General features: G+C 31.6%; 3 protein-coding genes and 1 pseudogene across 4 annotated transcripts; 2 read left to right on the top strand and 2 right to left on the bottom strand.

Annotated features, from left to right (window-relative positions):
* The first annotated feature begins 233 nt into the window (after positions 1-233).
* On the top strand, positions 234-3,327 carry mre11 (double strand break repair nuclease mre11). The gene is made up of 12 exons (XM_018537732.1): positions 234-434; positions 555-726; positions 834-970; positions 1,036-1,226; positions 1,293-1,491; positions 1,592-1,849; positions 1,934-2,015; positions 2,114-2,255; positions 2,332-2,495; positions 2,590-2,716; positions 2,819-3,067; positions 3,149-3,327. The coding sequence occupies exons 1-12, from the start codon at positions 335-337 to the stop codon at positions 3,206-3,208; spliced, it is 1,881 nt and encodes a 626-aa protein (XP_018393234.1). The 5' UTR covers positions 234-334; the 3' UTR covers positions 3,209-3,327.
* Positions 3,328-3,487: 160 nt separating this feature from the next.
* Positions 3,488-9,812, bottom strand: LOC108772234 (RNA polymerase-associated protein CTR9 homolog; annotated as a pseudogene).
* Positions 9,813-11,830: 2,018 nt separating this feature from the next.
* Positions 11,831-13,443, top strand: Rps14 (ribosomal protein S14). Its single transcript, XM_018537730.1, has 4 exons — positions 11,831-11,912; positions 12,161-12,311; positions 12,797-12,884; positions 13,159-13,443. Exons 2-4 carry the CDS (start codon positions 12,163-12,165, stop codon positions 13,375-13,377), a joined length of 456 nt encoding a protein of 151 aa, XP_018393232.1. The 5' UTR covers positions 11,831-11,912; positions 12,161-12,162; the 3' UTR covers positions 13,378-13,443.
* A 1,215-nt stretch (positions 13,444-14,658) lies between these two features.
* On the bottom strand, positions 14,659-17,156 carry DCTN4-p62 (dynactin subunit 4). Of its 2 annotated transcripts, none has more exons than XM_018537733.1 (9): positions 16,974-17,156; positions 16,772-16,842; positions 16,495-16,691; positions 16,069-16,211; positions 15,830-15,998; positions 15,575-15,758; positions 15,249-15,429; positions 14,983-15,173; positions 14,659-14,909 (listed from the first exon to the last, which is right to left on the bottom strand). In XM_018537733.1, the coding sequence occupies exons 1-9, from the start codon at positions 17,100-17,102 to the stop codon at positions 14,693-14,695; spliced, it is 1,482 nt and encodes a 493-aa protein (XP_018393235.1). In that variant the 5' UTR covers positions 17,103-17,156; the 3' UTR covers positions 14,659-14,692. The 2 variants fall into 2 exon arrangements, with proteins under 2 accessions (XP_018393235.1, XP_018393236.1); XM_018537734.1 differs by having other exon boundaries at positions 15,830-15,995.
* Between the last annotated feature and the right edge of the window lie 295 nt (positions 17,157-17,451).

Here is a 17,451-nt window from a genome sequence, read left to right as displayed (position 1 = left end):
GATAGCTAGAGCCCAGACACAAGCTTTTGCATAATGCATAACGCATAGTGCATAAAAGAATCAGCCAATTAAAGTTCTTCTTTTCTGTGAAGTGGGAGGAAAAGAAGGACTCTGATTGGTTAATTCTCTTATGCGTCATGCAAAAGTGTGTGCTGCGGCCTTTAAACAACTATCGTATTCCCCTTCTACATTTTTGTTGTACCCTGTGCCTTATAAACGTGTACATTCGCGCCATTTCGACACATTCCAATTCTCAGTTGTTTCATTATTGCGTATAACTACATGTTAAAATATTAAACAATTATCAAATATTTGACACATGAACACATAAGAAATGTCGGAACCATCTAATACGCACGTAGATCCAGAAGATACTATTAGTATTCTAGTAGCCACAGATATTCATCTTGGCTTTGATTACTGTAAAAAGAGAGGTTTGTTTTTGTAACAGTATTTTTCAATAAGATTGTGATAAATATAAAAATAGACATGAGATGACATATGTATAAAATTGAAGATCAGTATAACTTTAAAGTTATCGTTTCTGTTTGTAGGAGGACAATCTGATGAGAGCTTTGTTACGTTCGAAGAAATATTGAAATATGGCAAAGATAACGAGGTTGATTTTATTTTGTTGGGTGGTGATCTATTTCACGAAACTAAGCCTTCACAGACCACGTTGCTTAAGTGTGTAGAGTTACTACGAAAATATTGTTTGGGCCCAAGGTAAGTAATATTTAAATAGATGGGTTAAATAAAATTTATAATATATTTTTAAATTATATAGTATATCTTTAACGTGATAGTGCACTTTAGTGTTAATGTATTTTTAGAGAATGCAAGATAGAGTTTCTGAGTGATTCGGAACAGGTGTTCCAACACTGTGCACAGAAACATGTGAATTATGAAGATCCAAATTTGAATGTCTCAATGCCAGTATTTACTATCCATGGAAATCATGATGATCCAAGTATATAATTTTTTTTCTTTTGAGTCTTTTATCATAAATTCTAACTTATTTGTTATCTATTATAGGTTTTGGTACTGTTGGTTCAATGGATATATTGTCAGCTACTGGACTTGTGAATTACTTTGGAAAATGGACAGATCTGAAACGCATAGTTGTATCTCCTTTAATTTTGAAAAAACGTAATACCCATATTGCACTGTATGGTCTGAGTTATATCAATGATCAAAGATTGTGGAGATTATATAGAGATGATAAGGTATAATCTATATTAAAGCATATTTTTTCATCTTATCATGGAGAATAATATAACTTTTGGAAACAGGTAGATTTGTTACGTCCAACTGATGTAGAGACTTTTAATATATTTGTTTTACATCAAAATCGTATCAAAAACCGTGATGCTTATATATCTGAAGATAAACTGCATAAATTTCTCAATTTAGTTATTTGGGGACATGAACATGAATGTCGCATTAAGCCTGAATTTAATCAACAAGGCGAATATTATATTTGTCAACCAGGTAAAACTATATATTCTTTTATGATATATATAGACACATACATAAGTGGAGGTTATTTTAGAATTCATTTTTCTAAAATTATGTATTAAACTAATTTTAGGAAGCTCCATTGTTACTTCTTTATGCGAAAGTGAATCAAAACCTAAACATGTGGGCCTTCTTAAAATAAATAAAAGTAATTTTAAAATAAAATCTTTAAAATTACAAAGTGTTCGTCCATTTATTTTTGATAACATGGTTCTTTATGATCATGATATCAAAGTAAGAGATTGCATCTCATTAGCAGATTCTATCAGTCAATATGTAGATCAATATATTGAAAATAAGCTTATTCCTAAAGTTACCGAACAACTCACAGGTATATCAATCAAAATAATTTAGTATTATTCTTTCTGATAAATGTCAATATTTTATTTAATATATAAAATCAAACTCATTCTAGGATATCCTGGTCAACCACTACAACCTTTAATTCGATTAAGAATATTTTATGACGATGAGAATGAACAATTCGATACATTAAGGTTTGAAAATATTGTATTATTCTAACATTACATAACTTGAAATTACTACATATATATGTCATGTTTTACTCTTATTTCTAAAAAAAAAATGCTTTTAGTTTGGCACAAAAATATTGTGATGAAGTTGCTAATCCTATGGACATGATTATATTTCGTAAAAGAAAGAGCGGAGACAAAGGAAAACATATTCAAGATGAAATTGATGATCCAGATGATATTGCAGAATTATTCGAAGGAGATGTAAAAAAAAACATAGTTTTATATCGAATTGATTTTGTTTTATATCATTTTAGCATTGCCTAGTTTTTTTTTATAGAAAGGGGAAAATTGGACTAGCACAGTACAAGGAGGAATTAAAAAGTATTTTGATATGGAAGAAAATAAAGATAAATTAACAGTATTAACAGTAACAGCAATGAATGAAGCCTTAAATCGATATGTTGAGAAATGCGACTTGGATGCCTTTAGAAGCGTCATAAGGTAGTAATTAGTGATAATTTCTCTTCTCTGAATTAATACTCAAGAGCAACTCACATTTTTGTTAAAAGTATTATTTTATGGATTTACTTGTTAGAAATCAAATGAAAAAAACCATCGAATATTTAAAAACGCAAAATGTTGAAACCCCAGAAGATATTCGTGAAGAAATTAAAAATTTCCGCGACAAGAGGCTTTCAGAAGAACTGGAGGAACAGAATAATGTAATAATACTTATGTATACATACACATGCACAATATGTATAGTGTATCATATTTTTACTGATACATACAAGTATACCGATGTATACTTTTTTCTTTTTCAGGTTTTAGAAGTATTAAACAGATCACCGCAAACGAGTTTTAGAGACCTTAAGCAATCATGCTTACAGATAGGCAATACCGACAAATCAAATAGTGATGACAGTGATGAAGATTTAAATGTAACTTTGAGTAAGACTAGAGGAAGGGGAAGAGGAAGAGGTTCAAGAGGCGGTAGAGGATCCAGAGGCCCCAGAGGAAGTCGTGGTAGAGGAACATCTAATGAAATTAATGTTTCTATTGTAAAAATGCTGGTATGAGTTAATAGTTTAAAAATACTTATTATTAAAATATATTAATTTAAATATTTAATGAGTACATCTATTTTTAAACAGAATACCAGAAGTGCACAGTCGAAGAAAGTGGATGCAATTATTATAAGTGATTCTGATTAGTTGTCGAGTACTGCGTGAGAAGATGTGTACATGCTTTAAAAAATATGTTTTTTATTTAATTTATATATTTAATAAGTATACTCATTGTTAAACAGAATTCCGAAAGTACACAGTTAACGGAAGCAACAGTTATTATGAGTGATTACGATTAACAAAAGAAATAAATCCAGTTGAGATGATAAACATTTGTTTTCTATTTATATTGAAAGAATTTTGTAAAGCGATCTTTGAAAAAATCATTTATATTATTTAAGAGTAATCTTTTTTTTTTCACTATGATAAGTTTAATACAAGTGTGAAAATGATCAGTTCATTCGCTATCACTACCGCCACTTCCAGATACTGATTTTCTAGATACCGGGGATGTAGAACTGTGAAAAAAATAACACGCGTAATGTAACATATATAAAAAAACTTTTATATATTATAATTGTGGTATTGTGTATAAAAAAATAAACTCTCTCGTACCGTGCCGATCAGTTCGGACTCCGGCTATGAGAACCGCTTTTTGATCTAGAGTGCGATCGCAACCTGCTACCACTCCTTGATCTTGATTTGGACCTTGAAATAGATTTTGATTTAGATCGCGATCGACCTTTGCTTCTTGATTTGTGTTTTTCCGAGCCTGAACGCGAGCCACTTTTGGATCGGGACCTTGACGGTGATACGCCTTTTCTTGATCCGCTTGGTGACCTCGACCTAGAACCACTCTTTCTCGAACTCGATCTTTCTCGAATTCGATCTTGATCTTCGCGAGCCGCTCTTGAGCGAACCAGACGATCTGCTTTTGGTTGACCCTGATCTTGACCTGGATACCAATCGGATTGTTGATCTCGAAGCAGATCGAGATTGAGAGCGCGATCGTGATGGATATCGCCAACGAGAAACTGAACGCGAACTGCTTGAACGGCTACCGGATTTCGATCTTGAACATATCTCGAACGTGAGGCGCGAAAGCCTTCGGAATCAGAGACGATTTGTTTGCTGCCATGCAGTTGATTCTCATTACCGCTTTCGACACTATAACAATAAAATTATAATTTAACATTAATTAATTAACATTTTATTGAGTGTAATAAACTAAGAAATTAGTGTATTTATTAAGATGTTTTAGTATTTATAATATAATTTAAAAATAGTAAATGTGATATAAATCCGCAAGAAAAATCAAATCAACTGCGATTTATTGAATTCTAACATTAGAGATAATCGTATAATATTAAGATAGCATCTCTCTCTCTCTCTCCCCCCTCCCTCCCTCTCTCTCCCTCTCTCGCTCTCTCTCGTACTTACCCACTAGTAATTTTAAGGCCATCCATATCACTGTCTGACTCGCTCGTTGAAATAGTTTCCTTCGATTTAACCACCTTATCCTTAAGGGCCTCAACCGTGCCCGTACGCATTTTCTCTTTCTTAGTCCTTACGTTCTTATTGCAACGTTTCTGTTTTGGCTGATCACTATCAGATCTTGCAAGATATATATCTTCAAAATTGTTTCTTTCATTTTATAAGAGTATTAAAAGCTTGATAATTAAAACAAGTGATTTTATATGCTACGAAAAGAGAAAATAAAATTTAATTTTCTTACCGCTATTATCACTTCCAACATCCTTCCTGCGTCTTTCTTTACCTTTACTCTCCCTCTCTTCAGTTTCACTGCTAGGTTTCCTCTTACGCTTTCTTTCTTTCGGTATTTCTTCTCTGCCTTCATCTCTATCAGATCCTCCACTATCACTAACATACTGGTCGTCAGTTCGTTGCCTTTTACCCTTTTTACAAGGTTTTTCTGACGGCATTTCACCGAATACCAATGCGTTCTTAGTTTTCTCAACATATTCTTGTTGCTTCTGCAACATCTCTTCTTTCTGGCGACGCATCTCTTCCAGTTTATATTGCTCTTCCGTCTGACGCATTTTGAAGGCTTGTCTATAAATTTAGATGATTTAGCGATAAACGTATAAAAAAATATTCCCGATGAGAGTGACGTACCTTTCTTCTTCTTGCTTCCGTTTTAACACTTCCTCATCCAACCTTCTAGCTCTAGCGACACGATACTGTGCTTGTGATAACAAATCTTGACTTCTCTTGGCTTCAGTTTTCGCCATCCAACTAGGATGTTCCATCCTGTCGCCAGGCGCTGACAAATACTGAAAATATTTGAGTGAAATACGTAATTCATGAACTGCCTGCTGTACGGTCGTCAAAGTTGATTTTTCATCTTTAAGAATTTGCGTGGCCAATCGTTGAAGTACAAGAGCAATATTATACAATAAGACGGTATCCTGCGGAGCTACTCTGCGTGCCTAAGAATATATTGACAAATTATATATCAAAATAAAAAAATTTCAATCAAAATAAACTAAAATAAAACTATCAAAGTAAAATATTAAAATAAAATTAAAAAATTCACATGTATGGTATGTCTAATTACTTTTAATAACGTCAGTTTTGCTTCTTTTAACTTGCCAGCTTTAAAATAAGCTCGTCCAAGATATTGTAAAACTTCAACGTGATGGTATTCATAGAATTTGCACAAACAATTTTCGTACTACAATGTAAAATATTAAATTATTTAAGTTGAAATTAATTACTTCTAACTGTATCAACTGTGTATAATATATTAATATATATATCGACCATTTGAATAGCGCTGACGAATTGTTTCTGCTCCACATAGATATGCGCAATATTTAACCAAACATCACAGAATTCTGCCGTTGCTTCGCGCACTTGAGCAAATATATCTCTAGCTTCATTTACACAACCTTTATGCGCGAGTACTGCACCGATACCATTTGCAGCCCAAATGTTCTTCGGGTCATTTCTCAAAACCTAACAAATCATATTAATCATAACCACAAGTATGTCTAGATAATATTTACTTTAGATACATTGAATTAGATAATATAGTTACCTGCTCATACATAGCTAATGCTCGATCATGATGCTTCTCCCTTTTTTTGTCTTTTTCACTCTGATGTAATGTTTGCAGCCAAATATTTCCCATCGTTATTAAAGAGTACGCATCGGTGCTCGTGGTCGGATTTTTCAAAATTCTCTCGAATTTCTTCTGGCTAGGATCCCATTCCATCTTGGCCAGATGCAAATTACCCAGCAATGACCATGCGTCCGGATGTTCGTTATCCATACTCAAAGCATCCTTGAACCAATCGGACGCTTCGTATATCTGTCCCATATCTCTCGCCATGCAGCCGAGTCTCAAATAACAGTCCACATAATTTGGACGTACCAATAAAATGCTTTTGTACAATTCCTCTGCTCGATCGAAAACACGTAACGCTTCGTTAAGTCGAGCTAAGTTATACGTCGTAGTCACTATCGAATAGCAATATTTAGAATCACGTAAAGCATCTGCTTTTGAACGCGCCAGAGATTCCTCTAGATTTTTCGTGGCTTCCTCCAAGTTACCGAGTCTGAGAAGTAAAAAATAAATTAGTATACTATTGTATACAAAATATATGTAATATAAAAATATACACGTACCTGTAATGTAACGCTCCCACATTGTTCAAAATCTCGGGCGGTATGTCTGCTTGAACTTTTTCCTTCAAGATCTTGGTCGCGGTACCATAAGCATTCAAGGCTGCATTTAAATCACTTTGCTCCAATATCTGCGCTAATTCGATCCAAGCTTCGACATCATCAGGAAACTGTTCCGTTACTTTTCGCAAATGATTTTTTGCAATATCGCGTTTCGATTGAGAACTCGAATTAGCGTAGAGAGAACCGAGAATCTTCATCGTTTCATAATTTCCTGGTTGTGCTTTCAAAACCTTCTCGAAGCATTGGGCTGCCTTTTGTCAGGGGAATAAATTATTACTTTACATACATTAATACGAATAATTATTTTAAGTAACATATATTGCACAATCTTACATTTTCTACATCACCACGATAAACATACATTTGTCCTAAGCCAAAATGTGGCAGTACAAATACAGGCGGAGCAAACTGTGTCGCCTGATAATAATATCGAAACGCTTGATCGTAATCACTCTGAAATATTTTTACTTAACAAAAAAGCAGTATTGACATAATAGCATTAATGGCTACTGTATGCTTACTCGGACGTGAAATACTCTGGCTAACTGATAGCAACTTTCTGCTCGCATGGCTTCGTTTTCCGTGTTATGAAATGCATGCGACGCTAAATCTCGAACTTTATTGTAATTTTTTTTGAAAAAAAAATGGTTCGCTAAATGGTTTAGGACCATCGGATTTGTCGAATCGATTGTATATGCCTTTGATAACATTTGCACGCCGGTTCTTATGCTGTCAGGTTGTTGCTGATTTAATTTCAAGACTGAAAGGCCAACTAGCGCGTCGACGCATTGTCCATCCAATTGCAAAACTCTCTCAAATGCAAGTCGCGCTTTCTCATGATTATTCAACTTCATAAAACAATGCCCCATTCCTAATCTAACAGCGGCTGGACAGTTTGGATTAGTTCTAAGGGCTTTCTTATAAAATGCAAGTGCACCTTTGTAATCTTTTTTGTTAAAAGCAATGCAAGCTTTGCCGAGCAGAGACGGTATGTTATTTGGCAACTGATTCAGTACAAAATTAAATTGTGCATCAGCTTGCTCCATTTTATCACCTTCGAGCAGGCAGAAATAAGCTCGACCAAGCAAATGATTCTGCAATAAAAAAAACGAATATAAAAATTAATACTATGGTTATTATTATAACATATTACTATGGTTATTATTGTTCAAACGTATATGACAATACATACTTGATCATACATGATGATCTTGTCAGCTATTGTATACAATAATGTGGCTTTTGTAAAGAGATCTCTTTTTTTATCTTTATTTTTTTCTTTGTTGGCTTCTTGGACATAATAGGCAGCCAACATATCAATGGCCCGCATCTGATCTTTTTCATAGTCGCAATAATCAATATTTGCATGAATACGAGAAGATTCAAGTATTTTAATGAAGTCGTCAATTTTTTGTTGCTTGTAATACTCGAGCTGAAAGAAGAAATAAACTTAGATAGATACTAACATATATCCTTTTTCTATTAAAATTATCTATTCTGTACATACAGCCAAATTGACCCAGATATTAAGTTGAGCATGTTGCTGTCGCAGAATCCCTATAACTTCATTTCCATCTGGATCTAAATAAACTTCTATGACCTATGAGATTAAAAAGAACCATTACAATCTTAGCAAAAGGTACATATGAATATACCTTTTATTTCTATTATTTTCTGATTTAATAGTCATATTGATAATATAAAGATTAATATTACATGTTATCTACATATTATCATATATTAAAATATAAACTAATCTCTCGATGTTGAAACAATAGAGGATAATAACAAGGGCAAATCTGAGAGTAAACGAAACTTACAATTTAAATTTTCCTGTATATTAAAAAATTCTGAATATAATTAAATTTTTTAATATACAGGGAAATTTAAATTGTAAGTTTTGTTGACTCTCAGATTTGCCCTTGTTATTATCCTCTATTATCATATAACTGTATTTGAAATATAACATATTGACATACAAATAATAAGAAAAAATAAGAAAGTTATATGTAAATATTTTATACTTCTACCATTTTCAGATGTTAATGTTCATATTGTTTATATTATATGAAGACTATTTTAACATTTTACCTATTATCATATAATGATACTTAATATCAAAGTATACATGAGATGAGCAAATATTAAATCATAACATGAGAATAAAGATATAAGTAGGTAATTTAAATATTTTTTAATTATGTTTTGCATAAGATCATAATCTACTTATCAGACAATTATCACAGGAAATAATTATTTAAAAAAATATAGGATTACATTTATACTTTAAATATACAGCTATACAATTATTATATTAACTATTACAGGTGGAAAAGATAATTAATAATATTTTAAAGGATGCAAGTGAATATACTGCACTATTTCTAGATGGAAAATTGTAGCTATATACTCATACAAATGTACTGTTATAATATGATATAACTTACAAACAGGATTATTAACGTTACTTGAGAATATAATTAATATTAGATTATATTTTAGCTGGAAAATTATAAACTTAAAATTCACATTTGTACAATTATTACAAGTAGAAAGAATTAAAAACCCTTATTATTAACAATATATGCAGACAGAATTAAATTTATATTTTAAAATCGTAGATTTGTGATCCTACAGATTATGACATTCAATTATTACAAAGAAAAATTTAACGATACATGCGAACATTCGCCTAATGGCGAATAAGAGAGTTTAAAGTAAACAAAAAAGGAATAATTCATAAACGTCGAGCTGTTGAATCAACATATTGCTATCCGAATATATGCACGTACGTGACATGTAATATTTATTCGACCAGGAGAAGCGTATCCGTTTTTTTAAGATTAGGTTTGTATTAACGATGCTGAGCATTGCAAAAGTGTCTATTATCCAATTCCATTGGACTTATTGTTAGGATCTAGTTATGGATATTGTCAATTAACAATATAATTAGTAAAAAAAAAAATTGCATATTCACCTCATCTGTATCGCGGAGTATCTCTATCTCTATAGATCCCGCTATTTGCCGCCATTGTAACATGTTTTCACAGTGCACGTTGCACGCACTCAGTATAATCAGGGACAGTCGAACTAAACTGAACACCATACAACACCATGGTCACCATGAACTGATGAACAAGACGCTCTTCAACCTGCTTCAACCTTCAATGTATATCAACTTACTTGCTCAAAGCTGAAACTTGAATAACTCAAGCAGCCAATCCGCACTTGCTACGTCACACCGCGCAGACACACTTGCGCCGATTGTAACGACGACTCTATCGCTGTAAATGCTGTTAATATTTATGTTAATAATTATTAATTTGTTTTAATTCGTGATAGTACCGTGGTATAGTTTATATGTAAGCGATTAAAGATCCAAGCTAGATTGTTATAATAGTAGGCTTCGTATTTGTATTAATTATGTTTTTACATTAAAGGTCTTTATTTTATCTTATTGAATGTCGCCTAAAAATATGTATACTAAGATAAATTTTTGCATTTGAAATCCATTTAAACTATACGTATTTATCTATTTTACATTTAAAATGAATTTGAAAAATCTATTTTACATTTTGCATTTTAAGTATACTTTTTAAAAGTATTTTATATTTATAGTATTTTAAATGGAATTCAAAAGGCATTTATTGCCTAGTCCTGAATATTTCGATGCATATATATGTCGTCCTCTTGAAATAATGACAAAAAATGTGTTTAACCCTTTTTCCTGGTTCAGGAAGTGTACGAAATTAAAATATTTGATCATCAGATCTGCATCAGAAAAATGCTTTCCTTTTAAAATGCTTTTTTAGTCTTCCTATGACTATTTTATCGAGATTATGATCATTTTCGTACTTGGATAGATCTACATTTTTGCTCATTTTCGTTTTACACTACTAAACCCAATAGAACGAACACGCACCTCAAACAACGCATTTTTCGAGCGAATCGTTTCTTTTTCAAAAAAGTGAATACAACCTTTTTTGTGCAGAATTTCGTCCTCTAATTTTATACTCTACATTTTTTTCCCGAAATTGGATATTTTCCGAGTTATTCACGTGAAAATTTTAATTTCTCAACATTTTGGTCATTTTTTTAACTTTGCAACCACATTACTCTTGCAAACTTTTTTCCTTTTTTTTAATACTCAATAAAACGTTTCTCCTAGAAAACGCGCATAAAACCATTTTTTACTACTTTATATCCCTAAACACTGTACTATTGGTAAAGCGTGTAACGTCAAATAGCAAAGCGTTTTTCAACCGAAGTTGTTAGTGCAAAGCTTTAGTCGGGTCGAAAACGCTATTAATAAAATCTTTCCCGTAAGATTCGATATTCGATAAAAGTAATTTAGTACTATTTCTTATGAAACGAATTTTTACTGGATAGGTTTGATCAGAGAAAGAAACCGATTTGATTTTCATTTGACGACACAGCTAAATTCCCTAAAGGTGCTTTTTCATGCGCAGCACGCTGTAACAGCAATTCGTTACTATTGGTTAAGAATTTTATGTAAGCTAGATGACGCACTTCCGGCGCAAAATACATTTTGCCGCAGTTCGTTGAAGTTGAACCGAACAGAACAGCAAGCAGCAAACGGCAAAATCGAGGCAATATTATTTATTGCAATAAATATTAGGAAAATAAACGAAGAATGGCTTCGGATAAGGTACGAATGTTTGTAAATTAGATCATTTTATACTTTACACCTTACTTTTTCAAATTTGTGATAAAGTATAAAATGATCTAATTTACGAACATTTATCCGTACCTTATCCGAAGCCATTTTTCGCTTATTTTCCTAATATTTATTGCAATAAATAATATTTTCATAATGAAACGACGGACATATTGTACGCTTTCTCGATTTTGCCGCTTGCTGTTTGCTGTTCGTTCGGTTCAACTTCAACGAACTGCGGCAAAATGTATTTTGCGCCGGAAGTGCGTCGTCTAGCTTACATAAAATTCTTAACCAATAGTAACGAATTGCTGCTGCAGCGTGCTGCGCATGAAAAAGCATAATATGCGCAGAACAATTGTATTTTGGTTACAGCGGTTAACAGAAGCTGCGCCACCGGAGCGTCCTTCTTTTTATGGTTAAAATCTAGAAGAGAAAGGTTATAGTCGTAACAATACGCAGGTATTTTGGCCACGAATATCATTTTATCTATCAAAAATATTAAGTTAGATACATTAATTGAATATTTATAAGTAGGTTCCAATTGCGAAATCGCTTTGTACTTAGCAGAATATGTGGATGTAGTTGGATGAATTTTCACATTGTCTTAACCTTAAAGTTTGTCTCGATATACGGATATTGTAATAAGTATAATAGCAAATAAATCGAGTTACATAGAATAACAAACGAAGATACCACTGTGTTTTTAGAAATGCCACCGAAAAGAGGTAAAGTACAAAAGGAAGAAGTGCAGGTCTCTCTTGGGCCTCAACTTCGTGAAGGAGAAGTCGTATTCGGAGTAGCTCACATCTTCGCCAGCTTCAATGACACATTTGTACATGTTACCGATTTGTCGGGCAGGTTTGTGCTAGATTTGTTAGATTATAATCAAGAGGATTAATTATGTAACTAAGGTGGAAACGTGAAAAATAAAAATGTTTAGTATTTTTATGTGTGTATATATATATATATATATATAAAACATTTATTTTTTACATTTTATGTTTTAAAATTAGTGATGTGATATCCACAGTGAGTTCTATAGCATGTTAGAAAGCTTATCACATCAAAACAGCTGATAAAAAATATCTATAAATTATTTCTCAGGAGTCTCTAAAGGCTGTATTATATTGTGTTACATTCTATTGTCTCTATTTTCTTAACACAAATAGTAGATATGAGGCTGAAAGAACAATCTCTATATATCAATTACTTATCTTGATTCTTTATTGAGCAAAATCCTTCCTTCTTATATAAAATTTGTAGTACATTCTAGAGTTCCCTAATTATACTACATGACTCTAAATAATAATTCAACATTGAAATAAAATTGTCTGCATTTTTAGGGAAACAATTGCTAGAGTTACTGGTGGCATGAAGGTAAAAGCAGATCGTGATGAAGCCTCACCCTACGCAGCTATGCTTGCAGCTCAGGTTGTTTAACTTTATTATTATATTTGAATTAGTTTGAGAAAATGTATTATTATTATCCACATCCAGGCAGCACCTAGATAGATTATTATAATCTTAGGAGTGTTCATATGTTTGTGGAAAAGCAAGTTCTTTTTAACAATTGAGAACATGTACTTGCATCATGTACTTTTTCTCTGTAAAGAAAGAAGATATTCAAGCATGTCCTTTATCTACATTATAACTTTAATATATTAAAATATCAATGTAATTTAAATTATAATTTTTTGCTTTGCAGGATGTTGCAGAAAAATGTAAATCGTTGGGCATTACAGCACTGCACATCAAATTGAGAGCTACGGGAGGCAATAAAACAAAGACTCCTGGCCCAGGTGCACAATCTGCTCTGCGCGCTTTAGCTCGATCGAGCATGAAAATTGGTCGCATTGAAGATGTTACTCCTATTCCATCAGATTCTACTCGTAGGAAGGGAGGTCGTCGTGGACGTAGGCTGTAAACTGTTCTTATGGCCTTCTGTATGGGGTTTATTATCTTACAATAAATGTATTTAAAAAACAAGAAACATTGCATTTCTGTAAAGCATCTTTTTTCTTTTTTTTTTAATATATAGATGAAATCTTAAAAACTACAGTTTATGTTCCTTTTTTTGCTACAATATCCCTAAAACAAGCAGTTTTTATGATACATCAAATATATAAACATATATCTATATACTATAATAATAAGCATTCTTAACATAATACTTATAATTTTCCTTTTTTTAATTACAATATAAAAATTCAATAAATGATTATAAGATCATTCTTACATTTTGTATTTATACATGGTATATACTCTCTCTATCATACTATGAATATATTATGAATATCAAGCTTAAAATAATACATTTAGGTATAAATTAATGCTCGCTATTATATGTTTAAACAAAAACATGTTTACATGAATAATTAGTATATCCGTTTATTAGAAACGTTTTTCTACATATATATGTAATAAGTAGGGCTGGCTATTATACATTTAAACAAATACATGTTTACACGTATAATTAGCATATCCGTTTATTATAAATGTTTGGAAAACGGAGGATCCAAATGTTAAAGAGTTTTATTAGCTATTCTCTTTCTACCATTTGCAAAGATTGAGTGGAAAATAGAAAAATTAATTATTAAATTATGTTTTATTTTTGAGTTAATTCAATATGAGATGAATATGTTACAAGGTTACATAAATAAGTTCGTAAACAAACCGTGGAAGCATATTTTTTTAGTAGAATTAACATTACGATATGTTAAATTTTAACCCACATTTTATTCAATCACCTTAGAATTTACGTTTTAAAATATTTTATTTTTATGTTATTTGTTCACTGTAGTAAAACTGAACTAACTGAACAATTTAAGTGAACGGGTTGAACTATAAGAAAATGAAACAAAAAATTTTAATTTAATAAAAAAAATGTTAAAATATTCGAAAAGATGTTTTTCATAGATGGATATGCTAAATATACATGTAAACGTATTTTCGTTCAAACATATAATAAAACATGTATATTCAGAAAAACGTTTCTAATAAATGGATAAGCTAATTAAACGTGTAAACTTTTACCTACAAGTAAACGATTTTCTGAAAGCGAATATACGGATAAACGTTTTACGTTTATATGTATCTTCGAAAAACGGAATAAAATTAGAGCCCTAGTATAAATATTTAGGTATTTTTAATATTTAATTTATAATCGACTACTGAATTATAAAGCATTTATGTATAGAGTATTCTCTTTTGCAATTATTGTAATGAAAATTTGAGAAAGACTATGTTTCGCCAACTATTTGACCAACAGTAAGATATAATTTAACCTTTACATCTACCTTTTGTGGAGATTTATGTTCTAGCGCTGCAATAGTATTTACATATCCATGCTGCATGACAAATCCAACTATAACTGGATCTTCATTATCTTTATTTGTATCATGTGGAGTTACATGCAAACGTATAACTGCCTTGTTTCCTTTTCGCCATACTACAAGTCTAAAAAAATTATATAATAAAATTCATATTATCTTTTTATATTAACTTTACATAATTTTTATATTCCACGTACTTTGGATCATCTTGAAAATTATGATTATCATTTGTATCATCATATTCAGCAGCATCATCTCTTGGTGGAAGAATCAACGAACTATGAGGCAACATCAAATCTGCATTTGATATAACTTTTATTGCTTTAGGATCTTCTGTTACAGGTACTTGTCGTACAGTAGATGACAATAAATTTGAAGATTCACTCGACTGCAATTATAACCATTTAATGATAAATTATTAAAATATATTACAGTTTATGATAAAATTTCAATTTAATATTACTTGTGTATCCTCTTTAACGTCTTTTTCTTCGATGAATGAAGTAGATAACGAGGTATCTAAGGGCAATATGGTTATCTGCGTTTGATGCTGTGTTGGATTACAGAATTTTAGAAGCAATTCACTTGATTTCCCTGGTCGAAGAGGTTCACAAGTAACGATCTTGACTTCTGGGATATGATAACTAAAAAAAATACAACTCTGATTATCATATGTCCAAGAGTATGATAAAAGTTAAAATTATTTTATATATTATTTTATGTATTAGTGTATCATGACTAATGTTAGTAATTAATCCCTTATAATGCAATACTTAATGTAATACGTACAATGCAGCTAGTAAAATCTTGAATTTTGTTGATTGAGGACAAAGATCCGATTTGCTAACATTATGTTCACATACTCTGCAACGTTGCGATCTTTTAACTAAAAACTGTCTGTGCTGAGGACGCAATTCGTTAATTTTCTCAGCTTGTACTTCCGGATGCTGTAATCTTTGTTCCAACGTAGTAACTGTAAAATTATGTATGTTTAAAATAAAATCTATAAAATACTGCCACTCATATTACTGAAAATTTTCTTACTTTTAGTTATATCTACAGATTCTGCAAATATATCGCTTGGTAATTCATCAACTTCCTCACTTGCAACGGATGGTACTGGCTGAGCGGATAATTGAGATTGCATTGGTGGTTTCATAGGACGCCCAATACGCTTGCGAACTAGGGCTGATGTAAAACTGTACATTGTCTGCTATTGGCAAACAAATATAGTTAGGAAAACATGTTTAAATTAATAAATAATTAGTTCTTATTAAACTTACAGCTGGCATAAAGGAGCGTTTTGGATGAATTTTTTTCCGTTCACATTGCTGTTTCTCTATAGAGGCTAATACCTTGTGATAATCAATAAGAGCGTTAATGCGTGTTACATGTGGATTTTCCTGTTCGGGCCATCCTCCAGTTGCTACAGACAAAAATTGAAAATATAGTAAAATTTATACAAAGATTCTGCAATCATTGCAATAAATAAAGAGTTAATAAGCCAAGATAGATAATTGTGCTTATTTATCTAATTATAAATAAATATACAAGAATGTAATTAAATCAGTATAATTAAAAAAATAACTACAGCTATCCAGGCTCATTAATCTTTTCTTTATTTATTATAACAATTCAAAATATAAGTTAGGAAAATGTTCTCTACTCAGCTTTTATTTATAAAATTATTTATTAATGAAATTTCTTACCTACAGATTGATCAGGTATTCCTGCATCTCGAGAACTCCATCGGCACAATGAACAGAATAGATAATATACTTTTTTAGGAGTGGCTTTAACATCCTTGTTTTCTTCTCCCTCAGGTGCTGCTGCTCTCACAGGTGCTAATCCTGCTCTTGTAGATAACGTTTGAAAACAGCAAGGACAGTCAAAGCAATTGGAACATCTATCAATAAAAATTATTCCATATATTAAATGAATTCAATCCTATCTTTAATATGTGAAGCTTGATGTATATGAACATACTTGTTCTTTTTAAGTCGTACTTCCGATGAGGGCAAATTTTCCATACAATTGGGACAATAATGGGAGTCAACCTAAATATAAGAGACATTTTTTTTTATAAATAAGAGCTTTATATATGTTATAATACATTTCAAATACATTCAGGTATAAAATAAATTTTCTTCTTTTTAATTTACTTATAAAAAATTTTAAAAAATCGCACCTCCTGACAGACACAGTAGCCGCATCTTATCATCAAACAATGTCGGCAGAAATATATCTTTGATATAGGTTTTAAGGAGCCACAGTTGCACAAGTAACGCACGTAATCCGGTTGATTTAAGTAAGTCATACTGAATGGAAAGGATTGAAAATTTACGAGATGAACTGGTATCACTAAGCGTTCTCAACCATTCTCAACACGATAACCTGAAAATGAAGTAATCATCTTCTACTTAAAAGTCGTTGCCAACTTGCAGTATGTTGAGTTGGTGTCCGTGGAAATCTGATAGTAATAACGCGCAAACATTTAAATTTGTGAAAAAGAAAGGCAGCAATAACGAAATGTTTTAATATCACATAAATATAACTGCAATTCATATTTTATTAAATAAATATTGATTATGTTCTAAAATTAACTGTCAAATACTGACGAGTCTAGTAGTAGGGATGAAACCGGGACGAAACGCCCGCGATAAGCG

This window comes from Cyphomyrmex costatus, unplaced genomic scaffold (genome assembly GCF_001594065.2).
Source record: "Cyphomyrmex costatus isolate MS0001 unplaced genomic scaffold, Ccosl1.0 scaffold181, whole genome shotgun sequence".
NCBI lineage: Eukaryota > Metazoa > Arthropoda > Insecta > Hymenoptera > Formicidae > Cyphomyrmex > Cyphomyrmex costatus.
The sequence above is the reverse complement of the archived record's forward strand: the minus strand, read 5'-3'. Positions and strand labels throughout refer to the sequence as shown.

Coding starts and splice junctions, on each gene's coding strand:
- mre11 (XM_018537732.1), top strand. CDS start 335: ATGTCGGAACCATCTAATACGCACGTAGATCCAGAAGATACTATTAGT. Junction 435..554: donor TGATTACTGTAAAAAGAGAG/GTTTGTTTTTGT, acceptor TTCTGTTTGTAG/GAGGACAATCTGATGAGAGC. Junction 1,492..1,591: donor ATATTATATTTGTCAACCAG/GTAAAACTATAT, acceptor AACTAATTTTAG/GAAGCTCCATTGTTACTTCT.
- Rps14 (XM_018537730.1), top strand. CDS start 12,163: ATGCCACCGAAAAGAGGTAAAGTACAAAAGGAAGAAGTGCAGGTCTCT. Junction 12,312..12,796: donor GTTACCGATTTGTCGGGCAG/GTTTGTGCTAGA, acceptor CTGCATTTTTAG/GGAAACAATTGCTAGAGTTA. Junction 12,885..13,158: donor CAGCTATGCTTGCAGCTCAG/GTTGTTTAACTT, acceptor TTTGCTTTGCAG/GATGTTGCAGAAAAATGTAA.
- DCTN4-p62 (XM_018537733.1), bottom strand. CDS start 17,102: ATGACTTACTTAAATCAACCGGATTACGTGCGTTACTTGTGCAACTGT. Junction 16,843..16,973: donor GCTACTGTGTCTGTCAGGAG/GTGCGATTTTTT, acceptor TCTTATATTTAG/GTTGACTCCCATTATTGTCC. Junction 16,212..16,494: donor AATACCTGATCAATCTGTAG/GTAAGAAATTTC, acceptor TTTTGTCTGTAG/CAACTGGAGGATGGCCCGAA.